Raw genomic sequence first — 20,235 nt, forward strand, 5'->3', positions numbered from 1 at the left:
AAGTGAAAATGAGAAATATCAAATAAACTCCAGGTGATTTTTGCTTTCATTTGGTTAGGGTCATATTTTGCATTTAAGAGGAATTATCAATCATTAAAAACACAGAAATATCTATTAAATATATAATTAATTGATGCCCTTGTTTGAATTTAAATGTAATGTTTTTTGGTGAGCATAGAGTAAAAAATGTAAATAAAACAACAATAAAGCCCCACTGTTTGGCAGAGTTTTTTTGTTTTGTTCTATTTTCTTTATAATTGTTACAAAAACTGCTTCTTAATAACCTTAATGATATTAGTTTTAATATAAAGGGGATGTTCACCCAAAAATGTAAATTCTGTCATCATTCCCTCACTTGTGTAACCAAACTGGTGATGTTTGCCATTAAGTACTATGGAAGTCAACGTCTACCACCAACTGTTCTTTAAAATATCTTCTTTTGCGTTCAGCAGAAGAAAGAGACAAATGGATTTGGAATGACATGAGAGTGAATGGATGACAGAATTGACATTTTTGGGTGAACTATACCTTTAACATTAATAACATTAAAAGGCTATACATTTCATATTTTATAATTAAAGCTTTTGCTAGGCAAAACCATGTACATTGGAGTATAAGTGATGAGTATGAATAAATGGGTAAAAATGTTTTAGTGAGAAACAGTAAGTAAGAGCAGAACTGATGAATGGTGACAGGAAAGCGAGGGTAAGGTGAAGGGAAAAGGAGGGGTGAGCTGGACTAGAGGAGGAAGGGAGGAGGCCATGGAAGTATGAGTGAGGAAAGAAACCGACTGCAGCCAGTGAGTGACACTGAAGTAAGGCTAGAGTAAGAATGACTTCATTGAAACCTCACATAATATGACTCACAGACCGGCGCAATGTTAGAAGACTGAATCAGCAGTGTGTGTGATGTGAGCAGCGGTGTGATCAAAGTGACATGAGAATCATGTGATGCATGTCTCACAGCTGCTGATGGAACGGTTGTCATCCTGATTGAGCTGGTTGAAGAGTTGCATCTCTTGCTGTGCCAGCTCGAGTCTTTGCTGTTTGATCTGATACATCTCTTTCTTGGCATTGAGAGCCTCATGTGCCACCACCAGGTACTCTTTTAACATGCGCTCCTGCTCCTGACGCCATTGTGTGCGAGGGTTCTCTATCTGGGTCGTCTCTGGTGGAGAGGAACATCAAAAAGCAATGTTAAAGCCATCATCCATGAGAGTCCAAAAATAAGTATCTGATAACCATAAACAAAAATCAAAACTATGTTATATGGCACCAAAGAAAGTATCTTAAGATAGAATGATATTAATATAAATGGCAAATTACATTGCTAGACAATGATGGATAGCTAGACAGAACGACAGACAGAATGCTGAATGATAAAACAAAAGACAAACAGAACAATAGACAGACATATAAAAAAGACAGATAGACATACAGAACAACAGACAGAACGATAGACAGACATACAGAAGGATAGAACGATAGACAGACATACAGAATGACAGACAGAATGATAGACAGAATGATAGAAAGACATACAGAATGATAGACCGAGACACAAAGAATGATAGACATAATGATAGACAGAATGATAGAAAGACATACAGTCATAATTGTTGATTATTCCCTTGAAATTTTAATTGCGATTATTAATTACGATTATTACAATTTACACTGAATGATGTTTATACCATTGTTTGATGCAACCGCATGCCGTATTTTTATATGAAAATAAGCTGAAAACACTAACTGAAAAACGGTTACTAAACGTAACCTCGGTTCTCTCTAGAAGAGCGAACGAGTACTGCGTCTTAGCTAAGACGCTACAGGAAAAGTCTCTTTTCACGAAATACTGAAGCAAAAAATTATCCTTAATTTTGTATTTTTGTAAAGCGCATTTGCAGCAGTACACAGCCATAGGCGAGACGGCTCGTTCGCTCATTGGCTTGTTCTGCGGCAACTGCACAGCCTATCGAGCGCAGGCTGATGCAACAGCCAAGGGTAGATTCGCGCCCTTCTTGCCACTTCCCGCCGAAACGTGTGTGGCCCAACCTATAAAAGGAGCTCGAAAAGGCTGACTCACCTGATTTATTTCATCGCCGAAGCGAACCAAAGTGAATCGTACGCACGGCAGAGAACGCAGTACTCGTTCGCTCTTCTAGAGAGAACCGAGGTTACGTTTAGTAACCGAGTACGTTCTCTTACGAGAGCTCTCTCGTACTGCGTCTTAGCTAAGACGCTACGGGAACCCAATGTAAAACGCCGTGCGCGCAGGGATCACACCAATAAACCTGAAGCAACGCCCAGGATTTACAGTGCACAGTCACCTGAGGGACTCACAGAGAGTCCAGGACAGAAAGGGGGGAAAGCCCTCCGGTCCCATATCTAGCAGCATCCGTAGATGCAATATGCACATCACACAGCCGAGGCAAGGCCTGACCAATGTGGCAATGCGGGTCTTACGCAATACTGCCCATATAACAGTCGGCAGCGCATAGCGCTCGTGAACTCAGAATTTCCCTCAGTGCCCTGATTCGACTACACCGACAGCAGCCTTGCTTGCAAGGAGGGAACCTCCAGGTTATAGAACCTGATAAATGTAGACGGCGAGGCCCAACCTGCCGCCATACATATATCCTGCAAGGAGATCCCAGTAGACCACGCCCACGACGAGGCGACGCCTCTTGTGGAGTGTGCTCTGACGCCCAACGGGCACTGAAGGCCCCTGGAAGCGTAAGCTAATGCTATGGCGTCACCTATCCATCTGGATAGAGTCTGTCTCGAACTGTGCTTACATGTGGAGATGTGAACCTATAAAAGGAGCTCGAAAAGGCTGACTCACCTGATTTATTTCATCGCCGAAGCGAACCAAAGTGAATCGTACGCACGGCAGAGAACGCAGTACTCGTTCGCTCTTCTAGAGAGAACCGAGGTTACGTTTAGTAACCGAGTACGTTCTCTTACGAGAGCTCTCTCGTACTGCGTCTTAGCTAAGACGCTACGGGAACCCAATGTAAAACGCCGTGCGCGCAGGGATCACACCAATAAACCTGAAGCAACGCCCAGGATTTACAGTGCACAGTCACCTGAGGGACTCACAGAGAGTCCAGGACAGAAAGGGGGGAAAGCCCTCCGGTCCCATATCTAGCAGCATCCGTAGATGCAATATGCACATCACACAGCCGAGGCAAGGCCTGACCAATGTGGCAATGCGGGTCTTACGCAATACTGCCCATATAACAGTCGGCAGCGCATAGCGCTCGTGAACTCAGAATTTCCCTCAGGGCCCTGATTCGACTACACCGACAGCAGCCTTGCTTGCAAGGAGGGAACCTCCAGGTTATAGAACCTGATAAATGTAGACGGCGAGGCCCAACCTGCCGCCATACATATATCCTGCAAGGAGATCCCAGTAGACCACGCCCACGACGAGGCGACGCCTCTTGTGGAGTGTGCTCTGACGCCCAACGGGCACTGAAGGCCCCTGGAAGCGTAAGCTAATGCTATGGCGTCACCTATCCATCTGGATAGAGTCTGTCTCGAACTGTGCTTACATGTGGAGATGGGCACTGAGGAGTGGGCATCGTCACTGCATTTATAGCACCATCGGCCGTGGCCGGACGAGCGTGCATGGGTTTCGTTTTTACAGAAACCACATGACGCGTGTGACATAGTAATTGTGGGCACTGAGGGGTGGGCACTGCTGGAACTGCAACAGCGGCGCGCTTGGGTGAGAGCTCGGCCGCAGCGGAACTCGAACACCGGCGCTTTCCCAGCAGTGCTAGGATGCTTTCGGGGCTTCTGGCTTCACCGCAATCCTCTGCCGCGGCTCCCGCGGCGACGGCTTGAAGAGCGAGAACGGGGTCCCGAGCTGCGTTGCTGACGCTGTCGCGATGACGCAGCAGGAGGCGGTGGGCGTGACTGAGAGCTCTGTGGGGCCGGTCTAGAGCGGCTAGCTGCAGAACCGGAGCGCTTCGGCAAGAAGTGCTTGAACGCCTGCGAAGCTTTCTGGTCCTCGGCGAATCTCTCCACAAACTCGTTGATGGATGATCCGAAGAGGCCAGCAGGAGTTAGCGGCGCGTCAAGGAACGCAGCGCGCTCAGACTCCTTGATGTCAGAAAGCGTCAGCCACAAATGCCTCTCAGCCACCGTAGCGGAAGCCATAACCCATCCCACGGCCTGTGCAGCGGACTTAGTAGCGCGGAGGGAGAGATCCGAAGCACTCCTCAGATCCGCGAGACAGATCGCTTCAGGTCCCATCTCATCCAGCTTGCGGAGGAGATCGCCCTGGAAAATCTGCAGCGTAGCCATGGTGTGTAGCGCAGACGCAGCCTGCCCAGCAGCAGAGAAGATCCGTGCAAGCAGCGATGACGTCATGCGGCAGGCTTTGGATGGCAACGCTGCCTTAGTCCGCCGTCCAGCAGAGGGCGGGCAAAGGTGCGCTGCTATAGCCTGTTCCACCGGCTGGAGTGACAGGTAGCCTCTGTTCTTAGCACCGTCCAGTGTGGAGAATGCTGGCGAAACAGATGAACGGATTCTCGCCGAGAATGGAGCGTCCCAAGCTTTCGCCACTTCTTCGTGAAGCTCAGGAAGAAAGGGGGCGTGCTTTGAGCTTGAAGAAGAACGCTCATCCGGAAGATAGCTACCATCCAGCCGGGAACGTGAAGGGGGCGCTGGTGCAGACCACTCGAGGCCGAGGCTCGCCGCGGCCAGAGCGAGTACACGCATCAGCTCCTTATCGATATCCCCCCGTCTGCTGGGCCTCTGAGCAGAGGGCGCGAGATCCACGGAGCTCGCCCAACCCTCACTGCCCGAAGCAAGCAGAGAGCACGTGTCCTCTTCCTCCGACGCGGGCCTGAGATCCACTTCCTCGGATGACGCGTCGGCAAGCAGCGGACGCTGAACATCGGGAAGCGATGCAGGGGAGGCCGGCGAAGCGGAGGGAACTGGCGAGCTCGGCCGAGCTGGAGGCGGTTCTGGTAGGCGCTGCGAGCGGCGCTTCTTATGGCGCTGCGGCGCAGCGGATGATGCAGGCTTCGAGAAGGACGCCAGGCAAGTCCTCAGAGTCACCATAGGCAGTAGCTCGCAATGAGGGCAGCCGCCGTCAGCGAGCGCTGCATGGTCCTCACCCAGACAGGAGACGCAGATGAAATGACGATCTCCTTCGCTGAGCAGGGCTCTGCACGAGCCGCACGAGGGCATCTTTAAAAAGACGCAGCTCTTTTTGTGAGTGTGCGTCGCAGGGCGAACACACACAGGATATATATGGATACAAAGGATATAAAGGATATAGGCGCCGGATAGCGCAGCAGGAACGGTAGTGGAAGGCGGCGATGCCAGCAGCTTCAGAATGGCTCGTCCCGCTGATATGCTTTCTCAGACGGCGCTTGCTTCCTCCGTGATCCAGCGATGCGTGAGCTTCGCTGAAGAGATGAAAAATCAGGTGAGTCAGCCTTTTCGAGCTCCTTTTATAGGTTGGGCCACACCCGTTTCGGCGGGAAGTGGCAAGAAGAGCGCGAAGCGCCCTTATTGGTCTGATGTTGCGTCAGCCTGCGCTCGATAGGCTGTGCAGTTGCCGCAGAACAAGCCAATGAGCGAACGAGCCGTCTCGCCTATGGCTGTGTACTGCTGCAAATGCGCTTTACAAAAATACAAAATTAAGGATAATTTTTTGCTTCAGTATTTCGTGAAAAGAGACTTTTCCCGTAGCATCTTAGCTAAGACGCAGTACGAGAGAGCTCTCGTAAGAGAACCTTTAGTGCTTTTCTATAGTATTAAGCCTCAAATGTCAAAAATACATTGGATTGGTTTCTTCTTTAAATTATAAAAAAAAGTAAAAATATAATGGTATTTTAATGTTACTAAAATCACTAAAACAATGGAAAAACCCTTAAAGGGTTAGTTCACCCGAGAACGAAAATTCGTCCATCTTCTACTCACCCTCGAAGCATCCTAGGTGTATGTGACTTTCCTCTTTCATAACAATCCAATCGAAGTTATATTAAAAATTGTCTTTGCTCTTCCAAACCTTTCAATAATCTGTGTCCCAACAGTCAGCAGAAGTAAGAAAAAAAGTGTTTATGTTTGAAATCTGCATATTTATCTTACAAAAATGCATGGATTCGCTACAGGGGGCCTTTATTCACCCCTGGAGCCGTGTGAGGGACGTTTTATTATAGATGTGTGCACTTTATTTCACGTCTTCTGAACTGTTGACAACAAACACCCGCTTACCCCATTAAAAGGCTTGGAATAGCAAGGACAATTTTTCATATAACTTTGGATTATTCTGAAAGAAGAAAGTCACATACACCAAGGCTGCTTCGAGGGTGAGTAGAAGATGTACAAATTTTCATTCTCTGATGAACCAACCCTTTAAGATAAGATGTAGAAAGAAAAAAAATATATATCTTAAGCATGCAGAATAACATAAGTGGACTTTGAACAATCAATTGCCACTGAACAATTATGCAATTGTGGCATCCATCATTGTAATCACGATTAGAAATTAGATTAATTGTGCAGCTCTAATCAATATACACATGAAATGATAGGCAGACAATACAGACCGACAGACAGAATGATAGACAGAACAACCCATAGACAGACAGACAGACAGAACGAAAGAGAAAGACAAAATGATAGATAGAACAACAGACACAAAAAGTACAATAGTACTACCACAGTTTTTGGACACTTTGCTATGGTTATACATGTTGCATTAAATAATGCACTCACTAATTTATTATTTTTGGATAAAAACTTTTAAAATAAATAAATGACAAATGTGGGCTATTTTCCATTCACTGATCTTATATGCTACTGATTGTTTTTAATCAACTTCTGCATTTAATCCTAGAGATTTTGTCAGCAATTATTGTTTTAGGTGGATATTTGCTAATCACTGAATTAATCAGCAAATTATGCAATGAATACAACTTTATTGACAGTTCTAGGTTAACAGAACTGACAAGATGGGCCAGATGCATAAAATATAACATTTAAAATCAAAACCAGAAATCTGAACTTACTATTGATGTGGTCGATGTAGTAGACGCCCACCTGCTGGTCATACACCACCTCCCAGCCCAGAGGAAGCTCATCCCCAACACAGTCAGCAAAGGTCAGGGGCTTGGTAATCCTACAGGAATAGAGGAAAATGAATTTTAGAGTTGAAAACACCTAAAAATGTTGCGCTGTACGGGAATATTTTGGACAACTTGTCCTTAACAGGCCAGTGACAAAAAACAACATAATGGGGCGTTATAATAGCATAGCTGCTTTCACTATTTTTCACAACATTACATGATATTCCTTGTGTATTTCTGGGTCTCTAAAAGCATGTGTATTTTGTAGAAAGACTTGCATTGGGCCAAACAAAGCTGCGCGGACATTTGAAGAATCTGGAGCATTCCTTGAGATCGCTAATGAATGTGTGTTCAGTCAGTCAACAGCTACTGATCTCCTCACCCCAGGTCAAAAATGTGTGTAATATAGGCACTGCAGGAAGAGATGGCCCATAAACACATTCCACACAGCAGAAAGCAGGCCTGCCCTACAGCCCACAAACACTACCAGGCCACTAGATACTGCAAAAATCACTTTTCACACTTTAATAAACCATATCAATGAATAGCTTTAAAACAAATCACTTTCTGCAAATACCTCACCAAATTAATATCTATCTCCGTATCCCTGTAAATTATTTATAAATAAGGGCATTAAAAAAGTAGGCTGGTTTTGGGTTTCAGACACACGTTTTCTAGTGTTTAATTTGTATCAGATCATAAATCTAGAAAGAAAAAAGAAAAAAACTGAAATAAAAATAACATTTTAGATGGTCCTATCATTGTAAAAAATAAGCCTTATTTCATTTTAAGTAGCTAAAATTTAATGAATTCATTTGTTTAGATATATATATATTTATAATGCATTTTTGTTACACAATTTAAAAATTTATTAAAAGTTTAAGTTTCATGATTTCATTTAATTAGACATGCTTTTCGATTACTCAAATCTAAAACAGCTAAAACAGAAACTAAAACAGAGTTTAACAGTATGTAAATGAAAAAAAAGGAATTTGGAAAGTAGAGAAAAAACTGAATTTATTAAAAAAAACTAAATCATTTATCATGTACTGTTCATGCTATGCAGTAATGAAAGGTTTTTCAATAAAAGACCACTGCATTGCCATGTTTAGAGATTCAAAATCCATAGTAGTACCATGGTACAGTTTGGTTGAAGGGGTAACATGGTCAGGCTGAATTTATTTTAGATGAATAATACCTTGCGTATCTAAACATTTCCTGGAGGATTTTAACTTTCCTTTTGTGGTGTTAGAGGTTATGCATCAGTTTTCAATCAAAGAACTTTACTGCTTTTTCCATCACATTTTTCCTTAATGCTTGGTGGCTTTTTGGGAAGAGCTTTAAAGCACAGGAGGATTCCAAGTTTAAATCCCTGTCAATGTGCCCTTGAGCTAAACACTTAACCCCTTTTTGCCCTGAGGTGCGCAGCAGGACTGTCTGTGTGCTTTGACCTTTCTCTTCGTCTGTGTCAGATAACAGCAGGGTTATGAAAAAAATCCAGGGAAGCTGTGGAACCTGCAAACAGTTAAGATTAAATAAGCCCTTAATCCCAAAAATATTTTATAATATATCCAAATTAATAATTGTTAGACTTTAATTGGATTTTAACCAGAAATGGCTTGTGCATAGCTTTTGATTTTCTTTCTGAATGTTCTGATGGTGTTCATTTCCCGAAGGAGCCTCACAAAAATGGCCTCAGGCCATCCTTAAAAATATTCTTGTTTGCCGTAACCTGACCGGCCCTATCAATTTAGGACCGACTCAATTTTTCATTTTTTTATGCTTTAAGTCCGACCGACTTGCCGATTGTAAATTTGCGTTAAGACTGACCAATTTTTTTTTTTACTCTTCAAACAACTAATACAAAAGCAATAAAATAATATTAATTATATTTAAGTATTGTAAATTTATTTGCGTTCGCTTCGTCTCATATTCTCATTCACTGTCAGAGTCAACGGTTCGCACTTGGTAATGATGGCTGCGGCTGCAGTAAACAAAATGTTTGCGGTCACTGTTCAAAGTCATACGGGTTCGGGCACCATAATACATCTAAAAAAATTCATTAAAACAGCTCGACACCGCTTTAACTTGGCACGAAGTTCTGGAAAAACTGTGCCCAGATCTTTTCCCATCCCTTCTCCCGTCTAGTCTAAAACCGTGTCCGTGTCGACTGTCACTTTATGTTCGAAAATCTATTGCACGAATCGATTGGACCAACCAACACAAGTTTTCGAAAACGAAAATAGGAAATTGATTTTAACTACCTTCTCTCGGAGCGCGTCCAGGTTTTATTTTTTTGGAGCGCGTCCAGTTTTTTTTTTTTTGGAGCACGCGTCACACAGAAGCTGCAGCTTCGGACACACGCATAACAGCAAATAATACTTCTGCACAATGTTTCTCTTTTTACAACAGAAATGTGAATTCTGCCGGTATTCAGATAGTCTCATGCATACAGATACAGATTCGGGCTAGAATCGCCTAGGGCTGTCAAAATAGCTGAAAAAATAAATTCAAATTTTTTACTTAAATATGATCAAAATTCGAATTGTTTTTTTTTCAGTTAGGGTGAAGAAAAGCTTTTTGCTTTTCTTCTGAGGCCTCAAGATAGCGCATTGAGCAAAATATTACTGCACGTTTATTCAAAGCATTAGAATATATGACTGTGAAAAAACAACATACCGTATTTTCTGGACTATAAGTCACACTTTTTTTCATAGTTTGGCTGGTCCTGCGACTTATAGTCAGGTGCGACTTATTTATCAAAATTATTTTGACATGAACCAAGAGAAATGAACTAAGAGATATGAACCAAGAAAAAACATTACCGTCTACAGCCGCGAGAGGGCGCTCTATGCTACTCAGTGCTTCTGTAGTCTACACTGAAATCATAGAGCACCCTCTCGCAGCTGTAGATGGTAATGTTTTCTCTTGGTTCTTGATGAATGCGACTTATAGTCCAGTGCGACTTATATATGTTTTTTTCCTCGTCATGACGTATATTTGGACTGATGCGACTTATACTCATGTGCGACTTATAGTCCGAAAAATACGGTAATATTTAAAATAATTTTTATGAACCAATTATTATTAAGTTGCTTAAAGAACTATAAACAAAACAACGTCTTGTATGCATGCATTGTTAAATAAATAAAAAGGGCGGAAAACCAGTCACACAGAATAATTTTTTTTTTCATTTAAAAACATGAGATGCAGTGGGATGGGGAACAAAAACCCAACATAAAGTCTCGAGATATTTTTAGAAAATTAAATTAAATACATTAATTGTAAATGTCTTTCTAAACAAGCGGCTCTCTGTGCGAGACGCAAGTCCAACGGTGTCCCTCTAGAAAATACGTATATATGCGTATATATATATATATGCGTATATATATATATATGCGTATATAGCGAAATATGCGTTCTGTGTGAATAGCTTGGTTTCAGTTTTGATGTAAACATTGATACTCCACATTGATATTCTCTTTTATTTTTTGTTCTCTTTTATTTTGTAGTGGCTTCAACTGGATAGGCTAACATAACCTTATAATGCAATGCCAAAAACATCATCATCGCATCTCCTGCGCCACTGATAAATATCAAGTATACTTCGGCCGTCCGCACACTGTCTGCATTATGTCCTTTTCATCATCCGCGTGTGGGCATTTTTTGAGACTAGGTGAAAGATGAGATAGCAGCTACTGCGTGTCGAGCTCATCCACCTTTGAAAGTTGTGTAGACACGGCTGTGCGCGGCAAGATGGAATGGAACACGGACTATGAAGTACCGGGGCTCATAAGGCAGCTTCCTTAATGCACACCTAAAAATCGAATGCAACGTTTTTGCATTCGAATGTGGATTTTTATTTTAAATTCGACGAATATTCGAAATTTTCTTTTTGACAGCCCTAGAATCACCTATGCAATTTTTTGTTGTTGTTGACATTTCTAATCGTAAACACAGCCATGTTGAAGCCTGCAGTAAATGTTTTGCATTATGGCACTCCACTCCACTTTTTCGAAAATGTTGCACACCTGTTTGTCATTGTGCACATAACTTCACGCCAATAAATCATCAGAAATATTGGTCTTTACCAATATATTGAATCTTTACATTCCTCTTGCCTGTTGTCCGTGGATTTACCTGTATGTGTTGTTATTTGCCGTATAAAACGTATTTAGACATGCAAAATCAATTTTACAATCAATTCAATGAACACTTGTCACTCAAATCAAACAGGATTTTTTTTCACAAAATTGACAACCCAGGAAAGCAAAGTAAACGGTCTCTCATTTGTAGGTTAAATTGATACCTAGTGGTGGATGCAAGTAAAACAGTATAGCAGTACCTCATTTTTTTGCTTCTCACCTGAAATTCATGCAATAAACATGTTTTTGACAAAGAAGACCCAGTCAGTGATGTCACGATATGCTAATTTGTTTAAATTCATACCTACGTCATCACCATCATCAAAATTTTCCTTTTTTTTTTTTTTTTACATTGAAACTTGAAAAAAAATATATATAGACCGACCTACCGACTCTTTTTTTTTTTTTTTTTTTTAATTACTGTTACTGCAAACCAAAATATTTTTAAGGATGGCCTCAGTTACTGAAAATCAAGACACTTAATTCACTTTCAATACATTTCGAGATATATTACAGGCCGGCTGTGAAGACTTGCATAAAATCTGTATGCCGTGGAGGCACGTGAAATATGAGAGGAGGGGAACGATGAGGAATGTTGTGATTCCATGACCCTTTGGAACACATTTTTGACACAACCACAATCAGGGACATTAATAGCATTCCTCTATTTTAAAGCAGTTTAGCAAATAACAAGCATCCTATGGCAAACTATTGCCTTGCAGACTGGTAATCAAAGTAATCAAACAAACAAACCAACAACCAAATAAATACATTACACCTCTATGAATTTCTTTGCGATAAATAAAAAGAAAAAAAAAAGAATGACAAGTTGACAATGTTCCAATGTTTTAAAGGGATACTCCACCCCAAAATGAAAATTTCGTCATTAATCTCTTACCCCGTCGTTCAAAACCTGTAAAAGCTTTGTTCATCTTCAGAACACAATGTAAGATATTTTGGATGAAAACTGGGTGGCTTGTGACTCTCCCATTGACTGCCAAGTATTTACACTGTCAAGGTCCAGAAAAGTATGAAAGACATCGTCAGAATAGTCCATCTGCCATCAGTGGTTCAAACATTATGAAGCAACGAGAATACTTTTTGTATGCAAAGAAAACAAAAATATGTATGTCATTTAACAATTCATCTCCTCTGTGTCTCTCCTCATGACCGTAGCACCATTTTGACAAAAATTAGCTGAACTCAAGTTAGGGCTATGCAAAAAAACTAATTATATAAAGTGCTGGAGAAGGTTGTATCAAAACAATTTTTGCATCACTTAGAGACTAATAATCTTTTGCATCCTTTACAATTTGGTTTTAGACATAACCATTCTACAATACTGCTACTTGCTTATTATTAGAATATATTAAGTGGTCACTTGATAAAGTGAAAGTGACGTGACATACAGCCAAGTATGGTGACACATACTCAGTTCATCTTCAGTTCTCTCTTCACAGCAGTTCAGTTAGTGTAGTGTTTGAGTACATGAATTACTCCAGGATATTGGTTTGTTTGAACTCAGAGGGAGTGTCAGCCACATTAAAAAAGTTAACAGCTTAAGTCATTTGTGGATTAATGCGTATTAGACATGCGAACCGTTTAAAACGATTCAGTTCGATTTGGTGAACTGAATGATTCGTTCGCGAACCGGATATCCAGACTGCTTTGTTTTGAACTCTCTCACAACAGACACAGAAGAGAAGACGATGCTGAATAAAGTCGTCGTTTTTGCTATTTTTGGACCAAAATGTATTTTTGATGCTTCAAAAAATTCTAACTGACCCTCTGATGTCACATGGACTACTTTGATGATGTTTTTCTTACCTTTCTGGACATGGACAGTATACCGTACACACAGCTTTAATGGAGGGACTGAGAGCTCTCGGACTAAATCTAAAATATCTTAAACTGTGTTCCAAAGATAAACGGAGGTCTAATGGGTTTGGAACAACATGAGTGTAAGTTATTAATTACATAATTTTGCTATCTGGGTGAACCAACCCTTTAAATAAAATAAAATGTTACAGTAAACCACTGATGGCAGATGGACTATTCTGACAATTCTTTTCATACTTTTCTGGACCGTGACAGTGTAATTTTCCCTGTAGTCAATGGGAAAGTCACAAGCCTCCTGGTTTTCATCAAAAATATCTTAAATTGTGTTCCGAAGATGAACAAAGCTTTTACAGGTTTAGAATAACATGGGTTTAAGTGATTTAAGATAGAATTTTCATTTTGGGGTGGAGTAACCCTTTAATGTGAAAGAAAGTAGTGGAATTACTTCGCAATGGTCTCAAATCCCAATGATGTCACTATAGTGATGCAATCCCTGTGATTTCAATGCAATCTTTAGACCAACTAGAGGGGTGAACTGTGTGGGATACAACACAAATGGCCATAGATACTAGGGCTGTCGCGGTTAAGAAATTTCCCCTGCGGTTATTATGGGTGGCTCAATAGCGCGATATGCGGTATTACCGCCGTTTTTTTTTTTTTTACATACCTAATTTATCCTGATTTTGCTGCATACAAAGCTCTATCGTTGAGTTATGTAGCATATATTGTTGCTTTTTTTAACTGACAGAGATGTTTTAAAACATTTTTATTTATTGTTAAATGCCAAACAGCAACAAGAACATGCGTTTTCCAATAATTTTTTTTTTTTTTTTAAGAAATCAAGTTCTAACATGTATTACATGTAGCTATGTGCGCGCGACTTTGGACAGCAGCGGAAATCTAGACTGATTATCGCGTCACAACTGGCCCACCAGGACAGTGGATTCGCGCTGGAGTCGATGCACTCCTCATGCAGATAGCGTGTGAGCTCGTTATCTGCTCACGCTCTCTTGGGTATGGGCACTGACGCAGAGGTTGTCCGTGACTTCAGCAGGTATGCCTGTTACTTTCACAGCTGTATTTTACAGATTTCGCAAAGGCTTCAGCTGCTCCTAACTGTCGGCCGGTCTCAGCTGTTCTTTTTGATGTTGCTGCTATTGTATCATTAATATAATTTAACATTGAATGCACAGTGACAAATTGAAAAAAAAACCAATAAGGCCACAGCCTCATAAAAAAAAAATAATAATAAATAAATAAAAAAAAAACCTGAACACTGCGGTTGCCGCGGTTTCTGCGGTTGCTATCTTTCCTCTGCGGTTTGCTTGTCAATAGCGCGGTATTACAATTTTGCGGTTATCGCGACAGCCCTAATAGATACCCACATGAATATTCTGCCAGGATGTTAAATAAGGCATAGCTGGTAAAATCAATATGCCCTGTCAATTTGGGCAGTTCTTGACCAGAAAAAGTTGAGATGTGGACCAGACTTTGTGTTATTTAGTCAAAGGTCTGGTTATGCTAGACAAGTCTGTCAACATCTTTTTGCATGTCTCGTCAGTAAAGCAGGTTCTGTGATTAGCAGTAAATATCCATCACCTGCTTTCAAATGGAGTGGCACTTACTACAGAGAGTCGTAGTTTACTGACAAGCTACGCAAAATCACGTTCATACCCGCATGCGATTCATCTGCGATTATGACACAGTATTGAGTAGCATGTTAGTGAACTACGGCTCTGTGTAGTAAGTGTCGGTCCATTTGAAAGCAGGTGATGCATATTTAGTACTAATCACAGAACCAGGTTTACTGACGAGACACACATGACAAATCGCATGTGATTAATCGTGCAGCCGTAATATATATATATATATATATATATATATATATATATATATATATATATATATACACACACACACACACAAACACACTTATGAAAATTATTTAACAATTCACATCTATGGGGGAAATAAAAACCCAATAAAAACTACAAAGATAAGCTAGACATTACAAAAGCTGAGGGTCATTTGTCAATGTCTTAAAATAACAAATACACAAAGACATGTTTGATCATAATGGTTCTACCACAAGCCAATACAAACATATAGCTAAGATACAAGAGAAAATAAGCACTGTGGTAATCATATCAAATTTCAAAAATCTCTTTATTCTCCCACCAAATCTTTAATGTAACAACTATCTCAACCCTGGAATAGAGCCCAGAAGTCAGTGTTATCATCTCAGCGCTTTGAAAGACAGAGATGAACAGGTTTGTTAGTGGGGTTATAAAGTATTGTTTGAGGGACTTGAAATGCAGTGAACTTTATTCATTAAGGAAGATATGTGCTTGTTAATTTGTTAAAATAATATGTGCTTGTTCTAAATCACCATTTTACATGATTGTTAAGACAAATTAAGATGAAGCAAGTATTCTTTTTTTTCCAGCTCTAACTGCAAAAATAGTTTGAAGAAAATGTCAGTGGTTTTTGCCAGAGCAAAACATAGTATTGGGTGTTTTAGATTGATAAGGTGCTTCTCTTCCAAGTCAAAAACACTAATATGCATTAATATGCATTTAAGTGATCAGATCACATCAGATAACATTTGACCACATTAAAAGCTAAGTGTAAATGCATACAAGAAATTGTCAGTGAAGCCACATTTCAGATAGATCAGATGTAATGAAGGTCTGTATGCATTATCCAATATAATATTATTACTATTTAACAGCATTACAGTTGCAATCTTGCTTCCATCCACACAGTAAACCCTTATAAAGTTTTCGTAACAATTGTTTCCTTCTAACACCCATTACCATCCTTAATACTGAGGGGATTGTAAATAAAAGAAATGGTGAAAGGCATTTTGAATTATACACCTTTTTTAAACTTGGTAAATTATGATTATGTTTCAGTAACCATTTAAATGTAATGTGTAAATGTTTAAAATGATCCAGACACTATCTGGATACAAAAGTAATTGCATGTTAATGCCAGGTGCAAAAGGGATGCACCGAATATTCGGCCACCGAAAATTTTCGGCCGAAAATGGCATTTTCGGTTTTCGGCTGATAGACTTTTATCACCGAAACAACACGGCCAAAATGTTGTGATGACGCAAACAGAAACCGCGACCTGCACGTGCACCTGCATAGCGCAGACCACGAGCTCCCCGCGACATTCACTTCACACCAGTGAGAACATTCTCTCTCTTCTTATTCCTTTATTCGCAGCACTAAAGCGTCTCCTAACAAAGAGATTAAGACCACGAAGTGAAAACAAAGAAAAGTAGAGTCTGTTAGCACACGTCTCACTGAGATCTTTTCGGATCCTCTGCACTTCATCGCGAATGTGCTTGATCTGCGTTATAAAGACCATTACTTGGATGCGGAAATAAGGCAGCGCGCACGAGAAATGATCCAGGCCGCACTGGATGCGGAGAACCCGCGTGGAGACGGAGAAGCTCCAAGCGCAGGAGACTGAGATCAGAGCGCAGAAAAAAAGACTCGTGTCTGCACCAGATGAGGCGCATGCACCCTCGTTGTCTGATATGTTCAGTGGAATTCTGCAAGAAAGTGCTTCAAATAATAATAATACGTTGGCTATTTTGTTCTTAGGCTACTATATGTGACATTATATATATATATATATATATATATATATATATACACACACACAAATACATACAATCAGATTGTAGCCATTTTTCTGCTAGATTTTCTGCTAAATTTCTGCTTTAATTTGATAAAAATGTTTATTTATGCCATGGCCCTATTTAAATACACTCTCTCAAATATTTCTCAAATGTCAGGCATATGACAAGCTCAACTGCTCAACAGCTAGATGGTTATCTGTCTGAAGTCCCCATCCCCAGAAGTGCTAACCCTCTTGCCTATACTGGAGAAGTAATGCACTTTCTAGTCCTACAGAGAACAATTTTAAATGCACTTCACCTAAATGCACTTTGTTTTTATGAGAGAACAGTTAATTTTAAAACCTTTCTGCAGGCCAGTAGGCCTGTACATTATTATTTAATATACACATGAGTGGGATACATTTTTTAGTTTGAATTTTATTTTAATACTGTGCATTGTTGCAATGTGCTAAATAAATATTTGCATAATTTGTAATTATGTATTTTTATGTTTTTTTTAAATAATTTATGTAATTGTAATTATCTTTGAAACTTTAATATTAATTTATGCAATTGCAATGTCTTAATTTTAGTAAAGTTAGTACACGGTCATAGCAATAAATGCAATGGTACTAATAATTGGCATAATTTCTGTCGGTGTTTCGGTTTCGGTTTTCGGCCTTGGTTTTCTCTTTTTCGGTTTTCTGTTTCGGCCAAGAATTTTCATTTCGGTGCATCCCTAGTGCAAAGGGTACCAAGGATAGTCCGTTTTCTGGACATGACTCAAGACTACCAAGTATAAATCATTAAAACAAACTACTCGCACAATTAAAGAGCACCAGTTTGACAAAGCAATTTGCTTTAAAAATATACAGCAAGATCAAAGTACAGACAGTTTTTGCTTAAATTTGTAAAAAAAAAATAACAAAAGCCTAATCAATAAATATAAATTACAAAGTTATATAGCCTATTTGAAACATTTTGTTAGCTGATTATAACTGGCTAGCTATAGTTACCTGATGCTAATATGAGGTAATTTTTAAACATAAAATCCAAATATTGTTATTCAACCAACTAGTTAGAATACATTCTTATGTTATTTGATGCTCATTGCCCCCTGGGGGTGTTTTATAACACAAATTATGTTTGAAAAAAATAATTATGTAATTCTAAAAAAATATATATAATTATCATTTTATTAAATAACACGTACTCCCAATCTACAGGCTCTACTGTTCTTATATCATGTATAACTGTGATGTTCTACAAAACAACAAGCTTTAAAACACTTTTTTTTTTTTTTTTTTTTGTAAATGCTGAAAATTACATCATTTACTGTGAAATCCATTTTCTCTCTGGTACATCACCAGTAAGCTTCATGGTGAAAACTTTTACATCACTCTCGTCATTCGTCAACATAGTCCGTACGATAAAAATTTATTTAGACTTTATCTTGTGGTTATTTTGGGAAAAAACAGTAGGGGGTGTTTTACCCTATGGGAGACCCCCACTCTACCCCTATAAACATGCGGAAAACAAGTCAAAGAGACAGCAAAAGATGCAAGTTACTGGGCTATTCACCAGGTCATGAGAAAATTCATTGCATATCAGAATCAGGAGATTTTTATTTCCTCAAAGTTTTGAATGTGACAGTAGTTGTGGCTAGGGATGGGTACCGAAACCCGGTATTAAACTGGCCCCGGGGCTAAATTATGAAAGACCATAGTATCAGTAAGATCTGAGTCTGACGCTATCGATTCTGCTTTCGGTACTGGAGGAAAAAAAAATTATGTACTATGTATTTTTGCTTAATAATGTTATCGTGCACATTTTATCTCACCAAACATTTCTAATGTGCGATCATATTAAGACGTTTGTCTGTGAGATCTGCGAGATCTCTCATGCGCGCCGCAAAGGCTGTCTGTCAGTCTCACACACACACCACAATGAATGCGGCGCACGCACACAGTACGAAAACTTCTCCGGTTACTATCATAACCTCGGTTCCCTGAGAGGCGGGAACGAGACATTACGTCAGTTAAGACGTATATGGGGAACTCCTCCCTTCTCCACTTTCACTGAAATCTTATTGGCTAACGCCAGCTGGGGGCAGCTGGCCAATTGACGCGAAGCATGCAAATACTGACAGGTCAGCGGGCAGTATAAAATTCATGGGCGCGAAAATTACGTCAGAATCACGACTGAACACTAGCACAGCTGATCAAACAGCGACCATGGCGGCTAACGTAATGTCTCGTTCCCGCCTCTCAGGGAACCGAAGTTACGATAGCAACCGGAGACGTTCCCTCTCGAGGCGGTAACTCAACATTACGTCAGCTAAGATGTATATGGGAACTGTATAAAATCCCGCCATGAGAGCAGTGAAGATAAGCCCTGAACAGAGTCAATCACCCCCACACATAAGCAGGACAGTTCTAGCCAATGGCCGTGTCGCTAAGAGTGCTTGCATCTGATAGGCGGAACTAGACCAATGAGACATCTGCTCCGACCCTAACAAAATTTGCATAACTTCAAGCAATAAATCGAAGTCTGCACTAACCAGGGCAGACACAACACAATAAGCACTCAAGCATGAGAGTTAAACAGAGTCGACGGCGTTTGTGGTGACTACTGCATAAACCATATAAACCATAAAACAGAGTTAGCAGCCATGGTAACTACTGTATAGCTGGTTATAACAGAATGAATTAAACTTAACTCACCGAAAATACATGTGACGCTACAGAGGGTACATCCAGCTTGTAAACCCTGGCGATTGTGTTCTGGGAAGACCAGCCAGCAGCAAAACATAAATACTGGACAGAAATACCTCTAGACCAGGCCCATCAGGAAGCATTTATATTGTCCTCGCAGAATGAGCTCTGATGTTGAGGGGATAATCCTTCCCCTGGCATTCGATAGCATCCATGATCCAGTGAGAAAGTCTCTGTTTAGAAACAGCAAGTCCCTTATTACATCCACCAAGCACACGAACAGTGGGTCCGACTGACGAAAGGCGGCCGAGGGATCCATATACATCCGTAAAACCCTAACAGGGTCCCGGTGCTCTGAGCATCTGCGTCACGCGAGGCTGACGGCTCAACAGATAAGGCGGGCAGGGAAACAAAACGGTGTATTGAGTGACTTCGGAACGAAACCCGGTCTCAGCCGGAGAGTGACATTACAGTCGCCAGGTCCGAAACCGATGCAATATCGTTCACCAAAACTCATGAAAGTCTCCAAGGCGCTTCGCCGAGGCAAGAGCAAGAAGCAAAGCAGACTTTAGGGAAGCTCCTTAACCGCAATCGAAGCTAAGGGCTCAAACGGTAGTAAGAGATAGAGCCCTCAAAACTAGAGCTAAATCCCACGGCGGCACGGAGGGCATCCATGAAGTACACAATCTCCTTGCCCCCCTGAGAAAACTGATTACCAGAGCGTGCTTACAGATCGTTTGCCCGTCAACCGGGGAACGAAAAGCAGCAATAGTGGTCACATACACCTTCAGCGTGGATGGTTTCAAACTCCCG

At 40.7% G+C, this 20,235-nt stretch overlaps 1 protein-coding gene across 3 annotated transcripts in view; it reads right to left on the minus strand.

The window, feature by feature from the left end:
• wwc3 (WWC family member 3) overlaps positions 1–20,235 on the minus strand; it is a 67,781-nt gene that overhangs the window by 20,689 nt on the left and 26,857 nt on the right. For all 3 annotated transcript variants that reach the window (XM_059571089.1, XM_059571090.1, XM_059571088.1), the window contains exons 2-3: positions 7,034–7,143; positions 964–1,167 (exon numbers count right to left, since the gene is read on the minus strand). In XM_059571089.1, coding sequence (XP_059427072.1) covers positions 964–1,167; positions 7,034–7,143 — 314 coding nt within the window. The remainder of the gene's footprint in view (positions 1–963; positions 1,168–7,033; positions 7,144–20,235) is intronic.

This window comes from Carassius carassius, chromosome 17, assembly GCF_963082965.1.
Source record: "Carassius carassius chromosome 17, fCarCar2.1, whole genome shotgun sequence".
NCBI lineage: Eukaryota > Metazoa > Chordata > Actinopteri > Cypriniformes > Cyprinidae > Carassius > Carassius carassius.